Here is a 23,235-nt window from a genome sequence, read left to right as displayed (position 1 = left end):
GCAGATAAGGAAAGGCTGATTTTTCCTTTTTAAAAGATAAGTAAGAAAACTATGTCCAGAGACACCTGGAGAGCTTAGTGTTGTGCTTAATTCTTCTAAAAATTCTTTAAATCGTATTCCAATCTTGTGCTATATACAATTTTCAGTTTTAATTTTATATAGACAGAATAATTGTATGTATTTTGATCAGGGTTTCAAGAAGAGGAGTTAACATTTTTTGTGGATAGAAGTCAGATTTCTTAAGTATGTGGAGCTGTATTTAATACATGTTCTTGTATGAAAGTTTTCTTAAGGCAGATTATTTTAGCATTACCAACTAACATTTTGTTAAGAGGATAAAAACAGTATTTGACTGGCTATTTAAGAATATTAGTTATTAGTAGTCTGTCCTTTCTTCTCCCCCCAAGAAAAACTGATTAATTTAAAAATGCCAAATCGGTCAGTAGTTTATTATAGAAAGTTATTTTTGGTGTCACTTGTGGTAGAACTTTTTGAAAAATAAGGTAAAGTAGATTTTATAGATTTATATCATGAAGAATATGTAAATTTCATTTTTGGAAGAAAGTAATATATTTTTAAATTAATATGGTTATTTGGTATTCCTCATTATGCAACAACTGAATATTTTATTTACTAAATATAATTGAAATAAATATTTTGACCTATTAGGAGATAGTTAAACTCAGGATGTTTGGGAGAATAGCTAAAACATCATTAATTTTTGCAACTTTGGTACTGACTGTAAGAAGTAATGGTGAAAAAATGATCAGGGGATCATGTACAACAAACTGACCTATTTATAAAACTTTTTAAAAGGTTATTTGAATATGTTGTCTTAAATATGCTAATTAGAAGATGTACTTATTACATGACACCTCAGCACTACCTTGTTTTTAAAATCATCAGTGAATTTTTCTCTACAAGCATTTTAGTAAAATTCAAGTTAAATCCTTAAAAAAAAAAAAAGAAAAGAACTTGATCATTAAGTTTTTATCTTCTATATTGTAATTTAATTTTTTGTTAGAAATTGAAACTTTCAGATTTTGAAAATTTGCAGTTTAATGGAATATTAATCTCATTTAAGCCACAAGTCTATTTGTTAAAAATACTTATTATTCTAGATTTCTGAAATATTGGTGACTTTTTAAAATAAAGAAGTGTAAGGTCCACCTTTTCAAAGTCATCTAGCTAAAATAAACTGAATCTAGATGTGAAAGTGTAAGAATGTTTCCCCTCTCCCAAACGAGCAACCGTTAAATGTTATTCTGATATGCTAAATGCTTTGTTTTGAATAGCACTGTCATTTTTGTCATCTTGTATAATTCTCAATCTTTACTACCGTTTTATTTAAAATGTATTTTTTCATGTGAGTACATAAGGTGACAATATGCATGGAAAAATATGTGTTAAAATATTTCATTTTTATTAATATTTCAGTAGGACCTAGCATTGCTAATTTTTTTCTCCTGTTTCACAGATGTGTTCAAAGCAACATTGTGCTACTTACACAGGCCTTTAGGAGAAAGTTTGTCATTCCAGACTTTATGTCATTTACCTCCCACATTGATGAATTGTATGAAAGTGCTAAAAAACAGTCTGGAGGAAAGGTAAGCTCTTATATGACTTTACTTGGATGTCATTTATAAAAATCTAAACTGCAGGTAAAACACAAATGAAAAATTATTCAGTTCTATGGTTTATTACAAAGTCCAAAAGTTAGAAGATAGTACTTATACTTTATATTATCATATTACATTATTATATACTTTATATATATGTTATTATATTTATGTTAAACTTTTAAAAAATTCAGATGGAGGTCTACCTAACTTGACGCCAACTTTTATCACATTACTTCTTACTCTCAGCTTTTCCAAATGGTTCCCAACTAATCAGGACAATGACTTTTCTTTTAGTTTGATATTTTAAATTAGTTTGTTATTACAAATTTCTAAAAATCATTATCATAATTGATTTCTCAAACTGTTCATGTTTTGAACAAATGAATAAGTTTTTTTTTTTTTTTTTAATACTGGGTTAAAAATGTATAATTACAAAAAAAAACCTCTTTCAAGTAATGTCAGGACAGCCCCTTTTTGTTTAGGACACTGATAGTTTAAATTAATAAATCTAGAATTTATCAGAGGTAGTAGGACTTGAATCTACATCTTTTTTTTAGGACTTGCTTTTTATTCACTATGCTTAGGCTGCCTTTAAATTTTAATTAACTTCCTCATTTTTAATGGTAGCTCTGAAATGTTCAGTATTTGTCTTAATAATGCTTATAATGCAGAGTAATGCAATAGATTCTTATTGCAGTCAATCCTATTGAGAAACCTAGTTTTGTTTTGGTTGTAGATTATGGCCAAGTGATAATTTTAGGATATGTTCTTAATACATATGTTCCTGTCAATTCTCACCCTCTGAAGTCACCTGTGTAGCTGATCTTTCTACTGTCTTCCATCTTTATTTGTATCCTTTAATGCAGTGCTTCACATGTAGTAGGCATTTAATGTTTATTATATTATATTCTTTCTCTTGGAGATGTGGGGAAGAATAAGCCTCTGTTTATTAAAAACTTGGTAGCTTTGAAAGATAAGGAAAGAATAAACCTGAGGGAATGCTTAGGGAGTTTAGAGATTGCTTATAGCTCAAGTTGTAGAGTTATTTTTATTTTTTGGCTTTTTCAGTTGAATTTTTTTTTACTTCTACCCCTGATTGAGAAGGAAAAACATTTATAATGAGCAAAAAAATTTTCCTGCATTGGTCATGACATTTTCCCCACCCCAACCCTCATTCCCTATCAAAAAATCTTTTTAATTCTTTCATGATTCTGTCAGGAACGGGGAGAAGAAGTTTCAATAATGAAACTCTGAAATCATGATTGATAATGCTTTTTCAAAGCTGATTGCCTTTTCATTGTTGTCCTATAAATGGTATTCCTGGTTCTGCTCACTTCATTCTGTATTTCATATAAGTCTTCCCAGGTTTCTCTGAAACCATTGCCTTCATAATTTCTTACAACACAGTAATTCTTCTTACGGTAAAATTTTTTCACATTTACATACCAAAACTTGTTCAGCCATTTCTATACCCAGTTTATAATTTTTTGCTACTACAGAAAGAAAAGTTTGCTTTTTTTTTTTTTTTTTTTTAAAGAATCACTTCTCTTTTATTTTCTCTTCTTCAGTCTTTATTTTTCCTTCTGTATCCCTGTTGGGTGAAATGTATTTCTGATTTCTGGTGTGGTTGTGGAGGTGTGTGTAGGGGTGATCTCCTTTCCTTTTAACCAGTTCAAATGATTCACTTTATTCTTTTTTTATATAGATTTCTTTTTGAATAATTTGATTATATGAGATAAATTTCCTTACTCTTTATCTCCTTACCCTTCAGTAATTCTCCAATTCTATTTGCATTCTTTTAAGATCATCAGGGCTTAATGAAACCATTCCCAGGCTTTCTGTCCTAATTCAACTCCCTCTGTGACTTCAAGTGATTATAGAGTTTAGAAGAGACACATATCATCTTACCGTATTAGAATGGAAAAATCCTTGTTTAGTTTCTCATGTTTACCTTTTTGTGTTTCTATTGATGCCTAACCCCTATATTTGTGCTGTAGAGTTTCTATGCAGCAATCATCAGGAATTCTAGGAAATCCTCTTTTTTATTAAAGGCCCATTTTTTTCCCCTCTGTAGGATCCATTCTGGATCTATGATTGGGAATTCAATAACAGAGCTGTCATTTGGTATTTACTCCTGTATTCTGTACAAATTTAGACCCTTTTCTGCTGCATGTGAGACCAGGATAAGACCTGGTGTCTGCCTTCTCCATTTGTTAAAACATTCTGTTAATGGGCTCCTGGCCAAATGTTGTATCCCTTGTGTTGCCAGACTTCTGTCTCTTTATACTGATCTGGGCTATAAAAATTAACTGCTGAGGGCAGCTAAGTGGCACAGTGGGTAGAGCACCAGCCCTGAAGTCAGGAGGACCCGAGTTCAAATTTGGCCTCAGACTTAACACTTCCTAGATGTGTGACCCTGGGCAAGTCACTTAACCCCAATTGCCTCAGTTTAAAAAAAAAAATACCTACTGTGAGTTTTTTTCCCCTTTGGGTTTAGTTTGACATGTATCTAGGTCATTTTGGAGTTTGAGGAGGAAGGGATTGTAAGGAGATGGAGCTCACTTCTTCCTGCTATTCTGTTATTGTGGGTCCATCTTAGAGGTATTTTCAAAATACAGATATTCTACAAAATGACATTAACATCTAGTAAAGTATGCATCCTGGAATAGAGAGTTTCTATTAAAATAAAAAGTGTTAATTGTTGCAGAGTATGCATATTATTTGCCTGCATTAGAACTTTACATTCCTGGGTCTATATTAAACCTCTTATTCCTTGCCAATGTATTGGTTTAGGTTGCTGATTACATCCCTCAACTGGCCAAGTTCAGTCCAGATTTATGGGGAGTGTCAGTGTGTACAGTGGATGGACAGAGGTGAGCCATATCTTGTAAATGTTTAAAATATTGTGGATATTTTGAAAGTATAATTTGTTGTAATATTTGTTTTTTAGATTGTGAATGATGGCTTTAGATAATCTTACTTCAATATAACTTTTAATATAGGATACCTTAAAAGTATATTGGTGTTTAAAATAGAAAAAAGAAAAGGACTATTTGACTGAATTTCTCAAAAGTGGTCACTAGTGTGTGTTTGTTTTTGAATGTTGTGAAAATAAAATTTTTAATACTGATAATTTTGTTATTTTTCTTCTGATTCAAAAGATTCTGTTTCTTTATTAAATATTTGCATAAATGTAGCTTAGAAACTTTTAATTTGCTCTTAAAAAAGTAAATCTTGTATGTTTAAGTTGTATATATATGTGCTGGTGATTCTAATTGGATGTGTTTGTGTAGCAAAACCAATGTTTTATGTATTCATTACCTTTATACATGTTAAACATTGTTGTTTGATGTTGAAGTGTTTTCAAGTTAAAATTACATAGATTATTAAATTAGAAATATTCTATCAGTGATTATTGAGAAAACATGAAGTAATCTCTGATATAGTTCATTTTTTTAAAAAGTCTTAAGTAAAACTAAATTTTCTGTAACTTAATGACATGATATGTAGTTAAAGGAACCTTTTAAATGTTAGAATAATGAAGTCAATTTCTGCTTTTTAAAAAGTAAAATCTTGCATATCTCAAGTTTCTTTACTAAAAAACTTAATCTGGAACAGTAAACACACCTTGTATTGGTTTGTATGTAGCTTTCTTTTTTTTTAAAGCCACATTTTATAGAAACCTACTCATATATATGACATATTTCTATATTTAAAATGTGTTATTCAGACCTTGTTGAAGGTGTCTGATAGAATTTAAGGAATCCCTATTCATACTATTAATTATATTTTTAAAGAAACCAATGCTTTTACTGTGTATATGTAATGAAAGCTTTATTCACTACTAGCCAAGCTGAGGATTTCATACATTTTTAGGAAGTTTCCTTTGGGAATTCGGGAAATTAAAACCAAGGTCTTAGTATCTGGAGGGTCTTTATATTCTACATGGTGTGTGAGGCTATGAAAAATTTTATTTCAAAAATGACATCATTGCTTTTTTGAAATTTTCTGATAGTTCATTGATTAGCATTCATTTTTAGTCTCCTAGTTGATTTTTTTGGGATGCTGAATTTAACAGTATTATACATCTGAGTAATCTTGAGTGAATCATAGAGCACACAGAGAATTGTGTTCTCTGCGGTGATTTTGTTCTTTCAGTAGTTTGGAGCTGAATGTATCAATATGATATTGCTTATAAGTCAGTTGCTCTTATTAAACATTGATTTTATCTTTTTTTTTTTTCTTTTGTGGGAAGGATTATTTTTTGTGACAGAGAATTTTGAGAATTTTTGAAAAGTTTAGCAGTCAGTCTAATAAAATACAGTCTTTTAAAGCTTAAACAGATAATTTCAGATAATTTTCCCCTTTGGTGACTGCTTCATTAGGAATGCTTCCAGGAAATCCTTAACCATTCTTCACTTAACCTTCTCTAACATGATTTCCTGACCTCATTACCGATCTCAGGCTCACGTTCATTCCTCTCTCTCTCTCCCTCTCTCTCTTTCTCTCTCTCTTCTTCAACCTTCCCTCCCTTGAACATAGGGAACATGAACCATGTATCAGATTTCCCATTGTTCTTAAAAGGAGTGTTAGTCTGTTCCCTCCTCTCAGCCTCATCATCAACATAATTTAACATTCTAGACCCTTCACTGAATACCACTTCCTACTGTGTGTGTTTGTGTTGTTTCTTCCATTAGAAAATAAGCCACTTGAAGGCAGGACTGTCTTAGCTTTTATTTGTATCTTGATGTTTGTTTTTTTTGTGATTTTTTTTTTTTTTTTTTTAAATTCATTATACTATATGTGCATGTTCTTTCCCCCAATAGAAGGCAAACTTTTTAAGGGTAAGAACTACTTCATTTTTGTCTTTGTCAGTAACATGAGACCTGTCACAAAGGTGTTTAGTAAATGCTTACTGACTGAGATATTGCTTTTGAATAGTTTATAAATCTTTGGTCTCCTATAAACCATTTTTTAAGTCATGAGTCCTATTCGCTAATATTTTTTATCTTCTCCTTTGCCCATCTTTATATTGAAAGTCTATATTTTGGGTTGGTTTGTTAAGTTTTTCCTAATATTTCTGTACTTCTCTTCCATCTTTGCAACAAAAGTGATCATAGAAGTCATGATTTTATCTTCATGGTTGTCTTGTTGTTCATAACATTATGAACACCGAAAATATCTGAAAAATGGTTCTTTGTTGGCTTTTGCTATAAAATGAACCAACTCTGCTTCTATCTGTCCTCTAAGGACATTGTTGGTGGAGATGTGAATTAGTAGAGTTGTATTGGAATACAATTTTAAATCAGGGCAAATAAAATGGCTAATAGGCTTTGATCTAGAGATTCTGCTGCTAAGCATATACTACAAGGAGGTCATTGATAAGAATTCCTTGGATACACCAAATTTATGACAGCATTTTTTTTTTTTTGTGGCATTTAAAGAACTGAAAGTATATGTCCATCAATTATAGAATGATTAAATTGTGTTACATTAATGTAATATGATATTATTGTGCTTTAAGAAAGCAAATGTGGTGCAGAGAGGCTATGAAAAATGAAGTAAAGTGAAGAAAACAATACATATTGACAACAATGTAAATAAATATCAAAGCTCAATCACCACAAACAATTGAAAACAAATATTATAAAATTTCAAAGTACAGAATTGGCCTCAAAGAACAGATATAAGAAAATATTTCTTTCTCCTTCTTCCTTGCCTTTCCCCCCTTACCCCCCAATTCCCTTCCTTTGCAGAAGTGGTGGATCCATGCATATAGAGCAGCACTTAAATTATCAGATTTTTTTTTTTTTTTTTTTTGAGATATTTATCCTTTTTCCTCATATTTTTTTCCTGGGAAAAAATGTTATGGAATGATTTTCAGGGAAGTGAGTAGGGAAAAATGTAATGGGAAAATTTAGATTACATAAAAACAAAACATAGTAATGATATATCTTTTAAATTGTGAGGTTCTATGCAAATACAAATTGTTGGTTTTTGTTTTAAACCTTTCGGACTTTATTTTTCAAAATTAATAATTTTATTTTGGAACAAAATTAATCACTCATACTTTTTTTTTTTGGTCATAGTTAAAAACTACTTTGATAGAATGACCAGAATTTTTTATTTTAGAATGTACTCTCCATTTTCTTTACCCCTACTTTCACAACATAATCCCCATTCCTTCTACTGTTTTTTTCCATGGAAAATGCATGAAGGCATATATAGCTCATCTTTTGGTATAGTCACTTCTTGGGTACTTAGTACAAATTCTGGAGTCATATGGTACTGTTTTCCTTTTATTGATGTGTTCCTCTCAGAGCTTTATAATTCTCAAGCAGTGTTTAACCATTACTTCTTTAGACTTCTTCACCTAAGTCATGGCAGTTGGTCTAGTTAAATGTTAAAAAAAAAAAAAAAAAAAAAGTCTGCTCAAATATGAAAGTTACTGAAACTTGCTATGTGATCCAGTTGTGAATCATGCTTCCCTTTCTTGAGTAGATAAGATTTTCCCTATGTACATTACTTCTGAAAATGAATTTGTTTCTTAGTTATTTCCTAAAATTAATAATTGTAACAAAGGGAAAGCATGGTTTTTTAAATAAGAATTAATATTGTATTAGCAATAATTAGGCTATTGCATTTTCTATAAGTTAATATTTCTTTTTATTTGCTTTTAAAAAGGCATTCTATTGGAGATACCAAAGTCCCCTTTTGTCTTCAGTCCTGTGTAAAGCCCTTGAAATATGCCATTGCTGTAAATGACCTTGGAACAGAATATGTACATCGATATGTTGGAAAAGAGCCCAGTGGATTAAGATTCAACAAACTCTTCCTGAATGAAGATGGTAAGAATCAGATAATAAAAGATAAGAAGTTTTATTTTCCTGCATGATTCCAAGTAGTCATTACCTACCTTTTAAAATGAATTCAAAGTTATTATATCCTAAACACCTCTAAAGTAGTAAGAGTAAATTGAATCATTGACTCTGGTTTTTCTTCATATTGAGTTTATAAACCACTAAAACCTCATTTCTTGGTCAGGTGATTTGCTATCCAGCCATACTTTCCCTAGTTTTTACTTACTTTTATACTTCACATCAACTTCACATGTGCAAAGTGGGAGAGATACTAGGTAGCTCATTTGGGAAAGATCTAGTTTTTTAGCGACAACTGCAAGTTGAATATAAATCAGTATGTTATTGTAATTAAGAAAGCTACTACAATCCTAGGTTGCATTAGGAGACAAAAGTGTTTAGGCTAAAAGAATAAATGTTCTTTCTGTGTTATGCCTTGTCAGATTTTGTAATTTTGTAATCTTGTAATCTTTAATTCTGGATGCCACAATATAGGACCAACATTGAGAAACTGAGGAATTTTTAGTGGAAGACAACAAAAATGGTAAAAAGGCCTTGAGATCATGACATAGGGGGATTTGTTAAAAGATTTGGATTCTTCTTATCCTGAAAAAGGACAAGTTTAGGGGGAAAATAATAACTTGTATTTATGAATGAAAAAGGGAAATAGTCTTATTCTTTTTGGCCATCTAAGGCCTACATAGGAAAAATGAGTAGAAATTGCCATAGTGGTGAATTTAGACTTTCTAGGAAATAATATTCCATAATATTCATAGAACACAATTTATTCAGCTATTCTCCAATTGATGGGCATCCACTCTGTTTCCAGTTTCTGGACACTACAAAGAGGGCTGCCCCAAACATTCTTGCACATACAGGTCTCTTTCCCTTCTTTCAAATCTCTTTGGGATATAGGTCCAATAGAAACACTGCTGGATCAAAGGGTATGTACAGTTTGATAACTTTTTGAGCATAATTCCAAATCATTCTCCAGAATGGCTGGATTTGTTAAATGGTCTTTTTCATTAAGAGCTAACACTTATATAAGTAGATTTAAGATTTCAGGTATAATCGGGAGCCAAAGGATATTATTACTAGAGAGTTTTGAAGCCTATGTTTCTAATTTTCATTGTAATAAACTATCAAGGGGAGGTGAAATTTCAACTTAACCTGCTGTTCTAGACTTGTAACCCTGTAATTTGTTTATTTTGGTATCAATTTAATTGAAAGAATGCTCTGTTTCATAGGAAAAAAAAAAAAAGAAAAAGAAAAAACATTGCCTGAATTGACAAATGACTTTCCCCATGGTCACACAGTTTTGATATATATAAGAGACAGGGCTTGAACCTTTATCTTCCTGACTCCAAAGCTAGTCTTTTATCCTCTGTCATGCTAGTTGAATATCAGGGGAGTTTGTTTCTGGGTTGATCGGTTCATATTACAATGGAATTTGAAAAGGGTTCAGATATATCATGGTTTACTACAAAAAAAGACTGATGTTGGAGTCAGAAGATTTTGGTTCAAGTACCGTTTTAAGACTTAACAGTTGTGTGACACCCTAGGTAAGTCAGACAAAAGCTCCCTCATCTTCAGGTTATTTATCCAGAAAAAGCAGATCCTAATGCTCAAATTTCTTCATCATGGCTGTTAATGAAGTACTTTATAAGCCTAAAAGTACACCATAAATGTGAGTTGATTTTCAAAGAAAGGGAATGGGTAGTAGTATCAAGTGAGGACTAATAGGTTTTTAGGGACATGTAATTGGTTATTTTCCGTGTTCTAGAAGTTAATGTTGATGTCTTCCTGATTTGTACTGTTCAGAAAGTAAATGAAGAATCCTAGCAATTTAGGTTTTGCTTAAATTTAGGTCAACCTGACTGATTTAAGGAAAGACAATATGTCATAGGATCATATAATTGGCATCTCTTACACCTTGCATTTTTACATATTGAGGAAACTGAGGTTCATAGAGATTAAATTGCCCTGATGGTAAGGAGTAAGTGGCAGAACTGAGTTCAAATCAGATCCTCTAACTCTTTATCCATATATACTTGTATGTGCTTGCATTTTTCAACTAATAATTTCCTTCCTGTGGTTAGTGTTTTCAAATCTAGTCTATCTTGCTATATGGCCCTGGGCAAGTCACTTAGCCCTGTTTAGCTCAGTTCATCTATAAAATGAACTGGAGATCTTTGCCAAGAAAATTCCAAATGAAATCATGGATAGTCATATATAACTGAACAACAAGAGATATTACCAGACCAAGTTTCTGATATATAAAATGCAGGTTCCCTCCAAGAATCTTGTTTTTTAGTTTGGAACTCAAGGTTACTGAGAAGGGAACAAAAACCTTATATTCTAAGAATTTCTGAAATAGCAGCTTTTAAAATTCAGATCCCTTTGCATCCAAAGAACAACAAAATATACTGTTTTGGAAAAGTATATGCATGTCTGCATTAAAGATTTGTCCTCATAGTATCAGTCATTTTAGATAATACTGTATTTTATATTTCACAGATAGGCCTCATAATCCTATGGTGAATGCTGGAGCAATTGTTGTAACTTCATTAATAAAGGTAAAATGTTGACATTTCTTTTTCCTTTTTTATTTGTTTTCCTTTATTTTCAGTGATAGCTTATTGAAAAGAACCCTGCATTGTTTTTCATAGCTGTGAAATCAAATAGTCTTGTAATTTTTTTCTTTGATATTTTAAAAGTAAGTATTTGAGTATTAGTTTTCTGTTTAAGTATAAATATTACAGAAATGTCAAAAGGAAAAATTTTTTTAAAGGAACCTTTTTAAAAAAGTTTCCTCTTGGGTTCCTTCAGCATATAATACTAAGAGATCTAGTTTGAAATGTTTTTTTCTTAATGTTCTGGCATGTATTTTTGTTTCCATTTGGATTTTATATAGAAGGAACAGTTTTGGATAGGGTTTAAGTTCTTTACTAATGATGTTTTGTCATAAGTTTATATGTGACAAATAGTCTTGTCATTTCCATTATTGCCCAAAAATATCTATTTAGTAGGGTTCTCAATGTTCCTAGTTTTGTAAGTTTGAATTATACTTGTGATTAAATGCTTTTCATTTATTTCACTTTTCCATGGCATATTCTAATTATGAATATGTATTTTTAAAGTTTTAAATGTAAAAAAATCACATTTTTTGAAGTTTTGAGTTATATAATTGTAAGCCACATCATTATTTTGATAAAGATATTTAAAATTGATTTTCATTTATAATTTTGTAAAAGTTTGAATTTCCTTTTATATCAAATTCCTGTCATTTAACTTTGAAACTTTTTCATCAGCAAACTTATTTGTATATTTGAACTTGAAATAAGTCATACCACATGACTCAATGTTAGATGAATTACTATAAATGAGTATAGAATCATTTTGCTTTGTTTACATAAGAAAATGTTTTAGCATAAGTTAATGCCCTTTCCTACAAGTTATAAAAAACCCAATATAATCATTTTTAGGTTAACCATTAGAAATATGCCGTTTTTTCATTTTTAATTGTCTTTCCTCTGGAGGGAAAAAGACCCCTTGTAACAGATTTAGCTTTATGCAATTATTCTTAGTTATCTTACTAAAAATTGTGCATGTGACCACTCACTGTTATAAAGCTATTTTGTGTGACATAAAAATTGCCTTCAGAATAAAATAAGTCTTTAATATTTTAGATTCTCTTCTCCAAAATGAGGCTTGATCATAAGTTAAACTAATGTTTTCTTAAAGTTAGAGCTAGTAACCTAAATATTAGATATTAGAAATTATACCATACTCGATGATACCTTTATGCTTTGATGACAGAATCATTGGAGATACTAACATAGTACCCTAAGGTATACTTTATGCAAGTTTAACTGCCTAAATTTACTTTTTTTTTTTTATAATAATTTTTGGGTTTTATTTTACTGCTTCAAAATCTTGCATGTAGAAATTGCATGTTTGATTATCATATTTACACTATCACTTCATTACTTGTTTTTAGTGACAGTGAACCTGTCCTCAATCCTCAATCAATTAAACTATTTCTAACATGGATACTTAAAAACATAAGATAGAGATAATTGTATGTAGTATGAAAAAACCTTAGTTCTAAAATTCTTAAAACAAACTTGCTTAAGAGTTTGTAATAGCAAATGCACCACAAAAAAATAAGGATTTGGACTATGCTTTTACATTCAAGGCAACTTTCCTGTTTTAATTAATTTGATCTATTTTTCAACATGATAGCATATTTTAGAGAAAAATTCTACTTTAAAATAACTTTATGGTAAAATTAGTATCTAAGAATTTAGTAATATTTTCATGATGCCTGTTTGAGGACTTCGGAGTTTTTATAGAAAAATTAAGTATGTTATACCTGTAGGATGACCTGTTAGAGGTGACATTTTCAAGTCGAAGTCAGTCATAAGACAAAAATGTTTGAGGTTCTTAACTTTATAATCCTATGATTTAAATCAGAATCAATCTCTCTCTCTTTCTCTCTTTGTCTCTCTCTCTCTCTCTCTCTCTCTCTCTCTCTCTCTTTCTCTATATATGAAAATACAGGTCATACAAATTTAAGTGCTTTTAATTAGCTAATTTCATAGGGAACAAGGGCCTGGGCATTTATTTTGCTTCATAATTATGTTTACTTTTTCTGAAGATGAGGAACTTTAATCTTACCAACTTAATTTTTTTATGTGAATTTGGGAGATGTTTTTCTAAAAGAGAAAATAAAATTTTTAAAGTTAAGAATATTCAGAGTACACCAGCTCATTAGAATTTAAAAGTATGTGGACAAATTTAAGAATTATAATTTATTCAAATGTGACAATCAGGACCATTAATAATGATAAATGTGCTTCAAAGTTAATTTTTCTGTGTATATAGTCTATAAGAGAAGCATTTTGACACAAAATGCTTCAGAATTTGCTATTAGCATGACTTGTGAACTAGAATCACTCTTTTAAAGATAATATATTAAAAAAAGTTAAAGCCTTAATTTGTGATGTCTTGTTAATTTCAGGCTTTCTTGTAGTGCTCTTTGCTCCATATTCCCTTATGTTGCTTCAAAAATTTTAAGGTGGAGTCTTACATATGACTCTTTAGATTACACTTTTGTAGTATTGATATTTTTTCCTTGTAGGATTGGTGGTGATCTCAGGAAATGGGGGAAGAGGCAAAGGAATTGTTCAAAAGGATTAGCAGATTGTGGAAAGAGGAGAATTTGGACAGAAGGAACCTGTTGCATATATACTTTACTAAGCTTATAGGAAAACTCCAATTTTTAAAAATTTAAAACAAAGCTTACCTAGGTAAATACCTTTTTAAAAACAAATGTAATCTTGCACTTAAAATTCACATCATTTAAGTTTTTAAAGGTGTTATAGTTACTTTTCTTGGGTGGGGGACAGCAGTTGGTCACTATGGACATTACACTTAAATATAGTCTCTTTCATTTGATCTCACATGTCTTTTGCCTGTTTAAATGAAATGGAAAAGCAAGAGAGTTTGAAAGAAGATGCTCCTATATTTGTGACACTTAACATTTTTAAAAGATAGTTTATACTCCTTTCCTTTTCAGTAATAAGAAATCTTTATGACCTAGTTTGAATTTTCAAAAATGTAACTATGGAAATAACTTGGTGGGAATGGGATAGCGTTATCAAAGAAACATAGAACACAGTTGTCAACTTCTCCTGCTTTTCCTAATAAAAGTTAAAAAGGAATTGCCTAATCTTGTTATGTCACTTTCTACTTGAAGTCTCAAGATTTTTTTTTTAATTATTATTTCTTATGTTGACTTATTTAAATGCTGATTTAGCTTATTAAAAGAAACCATAAGATAAATAGTTTGGAATTAACCAAAAACATTGGAGTTTTCCTTAATTTAAAGACCACGTTAAAAATTACAGCTTATTTTGCAGGTGCCCTTAAGCGTATCACAAAAATTGAACTAGGATTTTTGTCATGTACCAGTATCCTTTTAGGCTTGCTTATGTTACCTAGTTTTAAGGTCAATTGTACCTTCAAAACATAATTGTAGTATATTGGATTTGGTAAAGAGATAATTGTTTAGTCTGTTTCATTTTGTGCTCCTTGATATTAGTATATATCAGATAGGAACAGAATTTATTATCAAAAATAATTTTTCTCTTTTTTTCATTTTCATATGACTTAATAATTTTCTTATTGGTGATTGTAATATCTAGTTTAACTTTCCCAGTAATCTTTGGTTTCAAGGCATTCTCAATGAGAGAGCTAAATTGATAATATGGGAATTTTTATTAAACCATTTCAGTATAATTCTTCCATCCTTCTTGCTTGAATGCCTCTTTTCCCTCTGTCTTCTTGGATAAGTTTTTAAATCCTAGTATATAGGCTGGCTTGCTATATTAGGTGACAAAATCAGGTACCTCATTTAGAGAAGAAAACAAATTAGCTAAATCCTTTTTAGTTATCTTATTTTGTAAATGGACCTGTATCATACTCACCTAATAGTATTTTTCACCTCAATATATAGTAGAAAATCACCCTTGTGACATACTTACAAAGAAGTACATAGCTATATTATAGGTTGGATTTTGTTTCCCAGAATAAATACTAAAATAAACAGTTGATTCAGCAACATGCCAGTTTCCATAAATGGGTTCTACCCTGCTTTATAGCATATCTTTGCTTTTTGAAATTGAAATCTCTCTCTAATATTTTTTTTTTTACCATAATAAATGATCTTTATGCATTTCTGTGCAGTTGCAAAGTACTTCTTTCTCCATGCATGATATTCATAGTAACTCTCTAAAGTAGGTAGTACAAGTGTAACTAACTACCCCCATTTTACAGGGGAGAAAAGTGGGAATCCGAGAGCTGTAACATGGCTAATGAAAGGCAGGGAAAAATCTCAAAATGAAGTCTTCTGACTGACTGACTACGTTTCCAGTGACCCTTCTGCTATGCTGCGCTATTTGTAGTTGATTTTTATATTTCTGGAGGCGTGAATCTGGATAATGTGGTACTACTGTGTGTTTGAGGTTATGACGAGAGTGTAATATGTCAGTTGTGTGTAAATTAGAAAACATTTTGTGTATTCTATGCTTGAGAAATTAATTAGAAAGTTGGTTCGGTTTTTTTTTTTTTTTGAATTTCTTTTGTCCAGTTCATTTTTTTCCTCAAGTACTTATATATGCTTTAGTATACTTGATTAAGAATTGCTTAATCGAGACAGTAAATTTAAACTGGCATCTTTTTAAGAATACTGTAAAGAATAAGACTTTATTTTAATGAAAATGTCAGATTCATATAGGACAATAAAATTTCCTTAACCATTGTAGTTTTTCAAGTTATCAGAGATGAGGAAATTTAGAGTTGATCATATACACACACACACACACACACACACACACACACATACATATATGTGTATATGTATATATGTAGGCATCCCATGTATCATTTTAGACATAATACTTAACAGATAAATTCACTTTGTATTCATTTAGAAACATTTTTTTCATGTTTATATGAGTGGGTATATATATCTAACAAAGGAATGATACATGTATGTATGTATGCATGTACAACAGCATGTACACAGTCTGGTCTATATACACAAGCATGTATATCATGAATGTAAAAATGTATTATTTCGGTATATCTCATATACTAGTATGAGTATACACATGAATACATATGTTAGGATGAAATCTGCACACATTTTTCCAAGTGTCCAAACTTTAATCTGAAACATAAGAATGTTAACCATTTTGTCCTCCTCTATTCCAAAAAAAAAGACATCTAAAATTTAAGCTGTAGTTTGAAAATCTGTTACAATTTAATTGAATGGTTATTAAGTTATTATTGGGAAAATATAAATAGCAAATAAATTTAATCATTAAATTTTAATGATGGGATTTTCTATGATTTACCAGTTAAAAGATATTTCTAATACTTTTAAACTGAGATGGAATTTGTGGTCAAGATACTTAGTTCAAGGACATTTCAATGTCTTCCTTTTCTCCATTATATATAACTACAGCATATGGAGTTAAATTGATTTTCTTAACATATTTTAGATAACATAATTGAGATACTATACAAGGAAGACATACAGTTTTTCAAATGTTCAGTAGAAGCAAAATGAAAACTTTTCCCCCTTCATTTGCCAATTTATTATGTAACTTAGACATATGCCTATATAGGTAGTTTAAGAACTTTTTATATTTGTCATGTTAAGTAATGACTAAAAGAACCAAAATAAAGCCAGACATCAAAAGCTTATACTTGTACAGAACCATAGTGTAAGTTGTTTTATTTTTACATTTATTAAATGTATAACCAAGTGATTCTTCCTATGACATCCCATGACTAATGCTGACATACCTTTCCAAAGAGATGTTCTTTTTTTTTTTTTTAAGGTTTTTGTGGTTTAAATGTTGTTACATATTTTACAGCATTAGGATCTATGGAATATTTTGACAACTGCAACAGTTCAATGAAGTTGGTAATTTCTTCTTTTAATTATTTTTCATTGAACAGCTGGGGCATTACATTTCTACATTTTGTATTTTCTGCTATATTTTAGAAACAACATTTTGATGAAATGTTCATGATGGAGGCCTTGTAGGGAAAATAGCTAGATCTGCCTACAATATGATTATTACTTAATTGCCTTTATTTTGTACTCATTAAGTTTGATCAGTGCTCACTTTTTATGCAACAAATGTATAATGTTCGTTACAGCTAGTGATTGTACGTGTATGATTGCACATACTCATTTCTGATGGATAAAATTTAATTACATGGGAATTTACAGATATCAGCAAATACCCCAATTTACTGTAAAGGGAAAAATTAACCTGGCTTTATGCATTTCACCAAATAAAATATTGATGCATTGTCCTTCACTTTGTAATAAAAATGATTTTTTAAGGATAAATTTTACATATTATATAAAGTAGCTGAATTTTCTGTAACGTTGAAAAAAATTAAAGATGTATTGTTTCTGTTGTGGTGCTGCATATCACCAATTAATACGTTTGATTTCAGATCTACAACTTACTGCTATGTAAACTTCTCTGAGGTAAAATGAAACCATTTGGTTACTTGAAAACAAAGTGAGTTTAGTAGGGTTTTTGTCTTTAAATTTGCAGTAACTCAAATGTTAGAATTAGTAAGATGAAACAATACATCTTCTATAAACTGAACTTGGTTCAATGCCACGTTTTGTTGTAGCCAATTTTCTACAAAATGGACTCTGGAATAGAATTGATAGCCAAGGTATTGGTGTAGTAAATGACATTAAGTGTAGACTTTTCTCTACACCAGTAGTTTACACACCTAGATTTTTTTAGTTCTATAACAATAAAATACTAGTTAGCTTTGAAAAATAACTTATTTTTCTAACTCTAGCACTGATTAAAGTTGATTAAAATTAGTTATTGAAAATAATGATGAAAATGTAATTGTTCCTGTGCCTAAGGGTTAAACTTTATTTTAAGTCTTCAATATTAATTAAATTGATAGCACTAATCCTAGCAAAATTGAACTTGGAGCAAAATGTGCTAATTAAAAAGATGGGAGGAATCTTTTTTTTTTTTACTTAAATAGTTAGCATCTGTTGTTGTATTTTTAAAATACTTAAAATAAAGCATTCCCTTCCTCCTTCAAATCCATTCTCAACATACAGGTGTTTGATGAAAGAACTTATATGTAGTAAAAACAGTTTATCTAAATACTAAATTATTTGAATAGTATTTTCTTAAATTTAAAAGTACTAATGTACCTATTATAATGGTAGAAATTTTAAAAGTATGTAGTTTAAAAGTTTATGGTAATTAATATGTTTACACTTTCTTATCTCTCATTTTTCTTTGCAGCAAGGAGTAAATAATGCTGAAAAATTTGACTATGTAAGTGAACTGTATTTTTTTTTACTTTGCATTCAATATTTTTCTACTGATCATCATGTTATAACTTTTAAAAAATATAAATTTTATTTTATAGGTGATGCAGTTTTTGAATAAGATGGCTGGTAATGAATATGTTGGATTCAGTAATGCCACGTGAGTATTTACTATTGGGTTTACTCAGTGTATGAGAGTTTTTATGTGGGATGAGAAGGGAAAATTAAAATTAGTCCAAATTATAAAAATTTAAAATGTATTTTTATTTACTGGTATTTAGAATTTGGAACTGGATTCTAGTTGTATCTTGAAAGCCATAGGGGAAGAACTTTCAAATAATTAGCAATAATGTGTTAGCAGAATAGAAGGAGTTGAAAATTTTTTTCATAAATAGTTTTGCTGATCTATTGACTTTCATTAAAAAGGAATATTTTTAGGAAACATTTTAGTCATAAACTGGTAAAGATACACTGTTTACCACAGATTTCATTAGTGATACTTTTATTGAATGCTCTTATCCAATACAGTGGAATCCTTTTGTTTCCAAATGGTTTCTTACAAAAGTAGTTTAAAACAAAAAGCATAAATTCTTATTAATTTTTAATCATTGTGTATATTGTTTTTCTGACTTTGCATTACTTTCCATCAGTTTGTGTCTTCTCAATATTTGTCAATATTCTTACAGCATGATAATATTTCATTTCCTTCTTGTATCATAAGTTGTTTACACATTCCTATAATTAATTGGTATCTACTTTATTTTCAAGTCTTTGCTACCATGTAAAATGCTGCTGCTAAAATATTTTGGTGTATATTGAACCTTTCTTTTTGTCAGTGACCTACCTGGAATGATACATCTTGGAGTAGAATGTCTGGGTCCAATGTTCTGAGCATTTTAGCCATGTTATTTGCAAAATTCTAAATTCCTTTACATATCTCTACTAAAAGTGGATATATTAAATTCTTCCCTTTCCATAATACCTCCAGTATCGAGTATTTCCATCCTTTTGTCATTTTTACCAATTCACTGGATGTGAAGTGATCAGGATTGTATTGATTTGTATTTCTCTTATCATTTATTTGGATAATTTTTTATAAGGTTGTTAATAGTTTTGCATTAATCTTGAGACGTGTTTGCTCGTGTCTTTTTAAAATTTATGAATTAGGGAATGTCTTTTTTGTCTTATGTTAGTGTTAAAATAAAGGGTGTATCTTTTTTTCTGCCTTTTAATTCCTAAAGTAAATAGCTAGCCCCTTTTAAGATTTTCTAGATTTATGCTGCTCCAACTCTTAAGGATTACTCAAGCAGCAAAATTAGTAAACGAGGGAAATTTCTAGAAGTCTCAAGTCTTCATTAAAAAGTATTTCCTAATATTAGCAGGCCAGGAGTAGGTAAAGATCAAAAAGGTCTTGTTACAATAGTAATTTCTGAACTCGACAGAGTTTTCAGGCAGCTAGCTAGTATGGTGGTTGGAGCCATGAATTCTTGAGTTATCCTGTCTCAGACCTTTAACTAGTTGAGTAACCCAGGGCAAGTTACTTAATCCCTCTTTGCCTTAGTTTCCTTATCTAAAATGGGGATAATAAAAGCACCTACCAAAGGCTTTTGTGAGGAAAAATTAAGATTAGTAAAGTCAATTGCAAACAAAATTTACAATTTAAATACTAACATACTTCTCTGTACCAGTATATAATTACTCCTCCTGCTACCACTATACTACTGTATTGTTATCATCATCATAATCATACCTATATCTCTCTGATTCATGGGTCTGGTCAGGTCTCCTTCTTTAAGAACTAGTGACTCTCTCTTTGTTCATTCATTGACTAAATCAGTATATATATATTTATTTATTTTGTATGATGCACAAGACCCTCCTCACTTTTTTTTTCTTTCTGGCTATGTGTAGAAAACTACTCAACAATTCCAAAGGGAAAAAAAGGCTATGCTGTATGCAGGACAGATTGTGTTTTAAGAATCTCACTTAAATCATAATTCTTTGACAGTTTTTTTTTTAAATTTTATTTATTTATTTGCATATCTGCTTTAAACATATTGAACTCTGAAATTGCTTACTCTGACTTTGTCATTCTTTTTGCCACAACTTTCATTCATCCAGCTTAGGAATCTGTATAACTCATTTAGAAACTGTTCCTTTTTGAACCCTCTCTGTTTCTAAGTCTGTCATCTTTTTTTTCTGGTTTCCAGGCATGGTGGCAAATAATTATGATCCTGGAAACCAAAGTGGTTAGCGGTTGGTGGTAAAACTGTTATAGTGGGATAACTATAGGGTATTTACAAAAAGTTCAGTGTCAGTATGGTGATCCCCTCAGAAGTGAAGGTTGATCAAGTTGCCTGAGGTGGGTTAAACTATTCTCATGCCAACAAGTAATGAGATCTAGCCTGAGTATGGACTCTTTATTTCCAATTTGGGAGAGATGGGACTATCCAGTATTAAAAAAACAAAACAGCAAACCAACAAACAAAACAAAAAAAACCTCTTTGTATTATTCAACTCTGGTGTCCCCTTATTACCTTGACCTTTAGTTGTTCTTTTCCCTGGCAGTCCCTGACTTTTGGCCATCCTCATCCATCCTTTTGGAACCACAAAATACTATTGAAGGAAGTGAGTTAGAAAACTTAATTCCACTACAGATTTATACTTCAAGTGGACTCTTACTACTGCTTGGCTGTCCTTTGATTTCTATTTTAGTGATTTTTTTACTGTGTTTTTTGCACCAGCCATTTCATCCATGTTTCTTTATCCATTAATTTAGGTTTTCACTAGTCAGAATATTCTGTTACTCAGATTTTGCATATTTTTGATTAATAGAATATCTTAAATGTTTAAGAAAAATTATTCTGGCAGTTTTATTTATACACATACACGTATACACACATATGAATTAGAGCTAGAAGATCAGTGACGGCTATTAAAGAAGACTTAGAAATAATGAGTGCCTAGTTGAACTAGGATGATAACTGTAAAAATGGAAAGGAAGAGATGAATTTGAGAGCTGCAAAATTTAGGCCATATCCTAAGCAGGAAGCTATAATTTTGGCAACCTGTCTTTGGGTCTCCTTTGTAGTGACTTACACATGGTTTGTGCTCTATGGCACTTAGTTTTTCCTCTTATAAATTAAAATTGGTGATGCAGAACATTCAAAAATAGCAATTTTTTTATTTTAAAGTATATCAAGCATTTGAGATACAATTGATATGTAATTTCCTTACATTTAGCTTTTAGTCTAAAGAAAAAAACAGGCAGCAGTTTTAGTTTTTCTAAGCCTTTATGATATTAGAAATGGACATCAGATTATGTCTACATGTAGATTTATATAAGAGTAAAGCTGAGTAAATGGAGTGTTGCTAAGCAAGAGAAATAACTCTGTTAAAATACATTGAAAGCAGCTCTATAAATGTTTAAGGAAACAATTTTATCTCTATCTTTGATTGCTAAATCATGTTGATGTGACTTGTTATTTTTGAAACATTTGCAGTGACAGATGGAGTTGTGAGTTTTCATGTGTTTCAGAACCTGAACTATAGTTCTAATGGCATATGTAGTGTAAACATTTAATTTAGTGACTTAGTTAATAACTAACCTGAATTTTTTTTAATAGTTAATGGCTTCTGTTCTTACTATCACATCTGAATTCTAAAGACGTATTTATAACTAAATGAATCAGCTTCATCCTAGAATAAGATTGTCCTGTTTTCTGGAGATTTCAAATTTTTATAATAATGTATTTCAGTATTGCATACTGAAAACAAATAGAATATATGGGAGAACAAATGGCTTGGGTTCAGACACTCAGAGCTGGATTGGATGGACTGGAATAAAAAAAAAAATCGATAAATATTTATTATTTGTCAAGGGCTGTGCTAAGCCTTTCTTGGACACAAATAGAAATGCAAGACAGTTTTTAACTCTCAAGGAGCTCCCATCATAATTAGGGAATACAACACATAGGATAGTTTAGATTCAGGGAAGATATAAAAGGCTAGTAGTGGTCTGAAGACTGGGAGTTCTTGGGGAGAAATGGCAAGACAAGTAGTAAGGATTAAATGTTCCATCATCTTACTGAAGTATTGTAGTTATTTACCACGTTGTCAATGATCATGTTCCTGATCGATATTATTATGAAGGGGTTGACTATCCCTGAGGATCAGAATAGAGCAAGACCTCGGAGATTAGCATTCTAGTTAGTAAGCATCTATCATTGGTGAGTACTGGCCATGGGGTTGAGAGGGAAGAGAAGATTCAACTTTTTCTTTTTGGGCCTTATGACTAAGCTGGCAGGAGAGCACAGTGAACCCTCCCCTGCCAGAGTCTTTGCTAAGTCTAGCTTAATAGCTACTTGAGAGAACCATTATTTGACTCTATTTCTTAACTTTTAAAAATTTCCTTCTATACTACACTTTGAAGATGTAATATTATTTTATGGAAATATATTTGAGATATTAAGCTTTTAGAATGCTGCAGTTTTACAGAATTACTATGCTTTATTCTCTAGACTGAATCTATTTTGTTTTCCAGATTTCAATCTGAACGGGAAAGTGGAGATCGGAATTTTGCAATAGGATATTACTTAAAGGAGAAAAAGGTTTATCAGTCTTTTTTTTTTTTTTTCAATTACAAATTATGCTTTTATGTTCTTGTTTTGTCTCAGCATAGATTAGTTTTTTAGCCCTTGAAAAATTATTATTCCAACTCAGCACTTGGTATTTTAAGGTGCATAACATATTGAATATGGCAAATATAGATTTAAAAGTTATAGTTCACTAATCTTTTTAAAAACTACATGATAATCACATTTTAAACACTTGTTATTAATAATCTTTCCTAATTCCT

General features: G+C 30.5%; 1 protein-coding gene across 3 annotated transcripts in view; it reads left to right on the top strand.

Moving 5' to 3' along the window:
• The window catches only part of GLS (glutaminase), a 76,862-nt gene that overhangs the window by 20,964 nt on the left and 32,663 nt on the right, over positions 1 to 23,235 (top strand). For 2 of the 3 annotated variants that reach the window (XM_051985991.1, XM_051985993.1), the window contains exons 4-10: positions 1,478 to 1,607; positions 4,416 to 4,495; positions 8,307 to 8,470; positions 10,997 to 11,055; positions 18,352 to 18,384; positions 18,479 to 18,537; positions 22,921 to 22,987. In XM_051985991.1, coding sequence (XP_051841951.1) covers positions 1,478 to 1,607; positions 4,416 to 4,495; positions 8,307 to 8,470; positions 10,997 to 11,055; positions 18,352 to 18,384; positions 18,479 to 18,537; positions 22,921 to 22,987 — 592 coding nt within the window. Of the gene's footprint in view, positions 1 to 1,477; positions 1,608 to 4,415; positions 4,496 to 8,306; positions 8,471 to 10,996; positions 11,056 to 15,940; positions 16,977 to 18,351; positions 18,385 to 18,478; positions 18,538 to 22,920; positions 22,988 to 23,235 lie in introns of those variants that run through there. The other variant, XM_051985994.1, reaches the window with a different exon arrangement.

Source organism: Antechinus flavipes, chromosome 3 (assembly GCF_016432865.1).
Source record: "Antechinus flavipes isolate AdamAnt ecotype Samford, QLD, Australia chromosome 3, AdamAnt_v2, whole genome shotgun sequence".
Lineage (NCBI taxonomy): Eukaryota > Metazoa > Chordata > Mammalia > Dasyuromorphia > Dasyuridae > Antechinus > Antechinus flavipes.
This window is presented reverse-complemented; position numbering and strand designations above follow the sequence as displayed.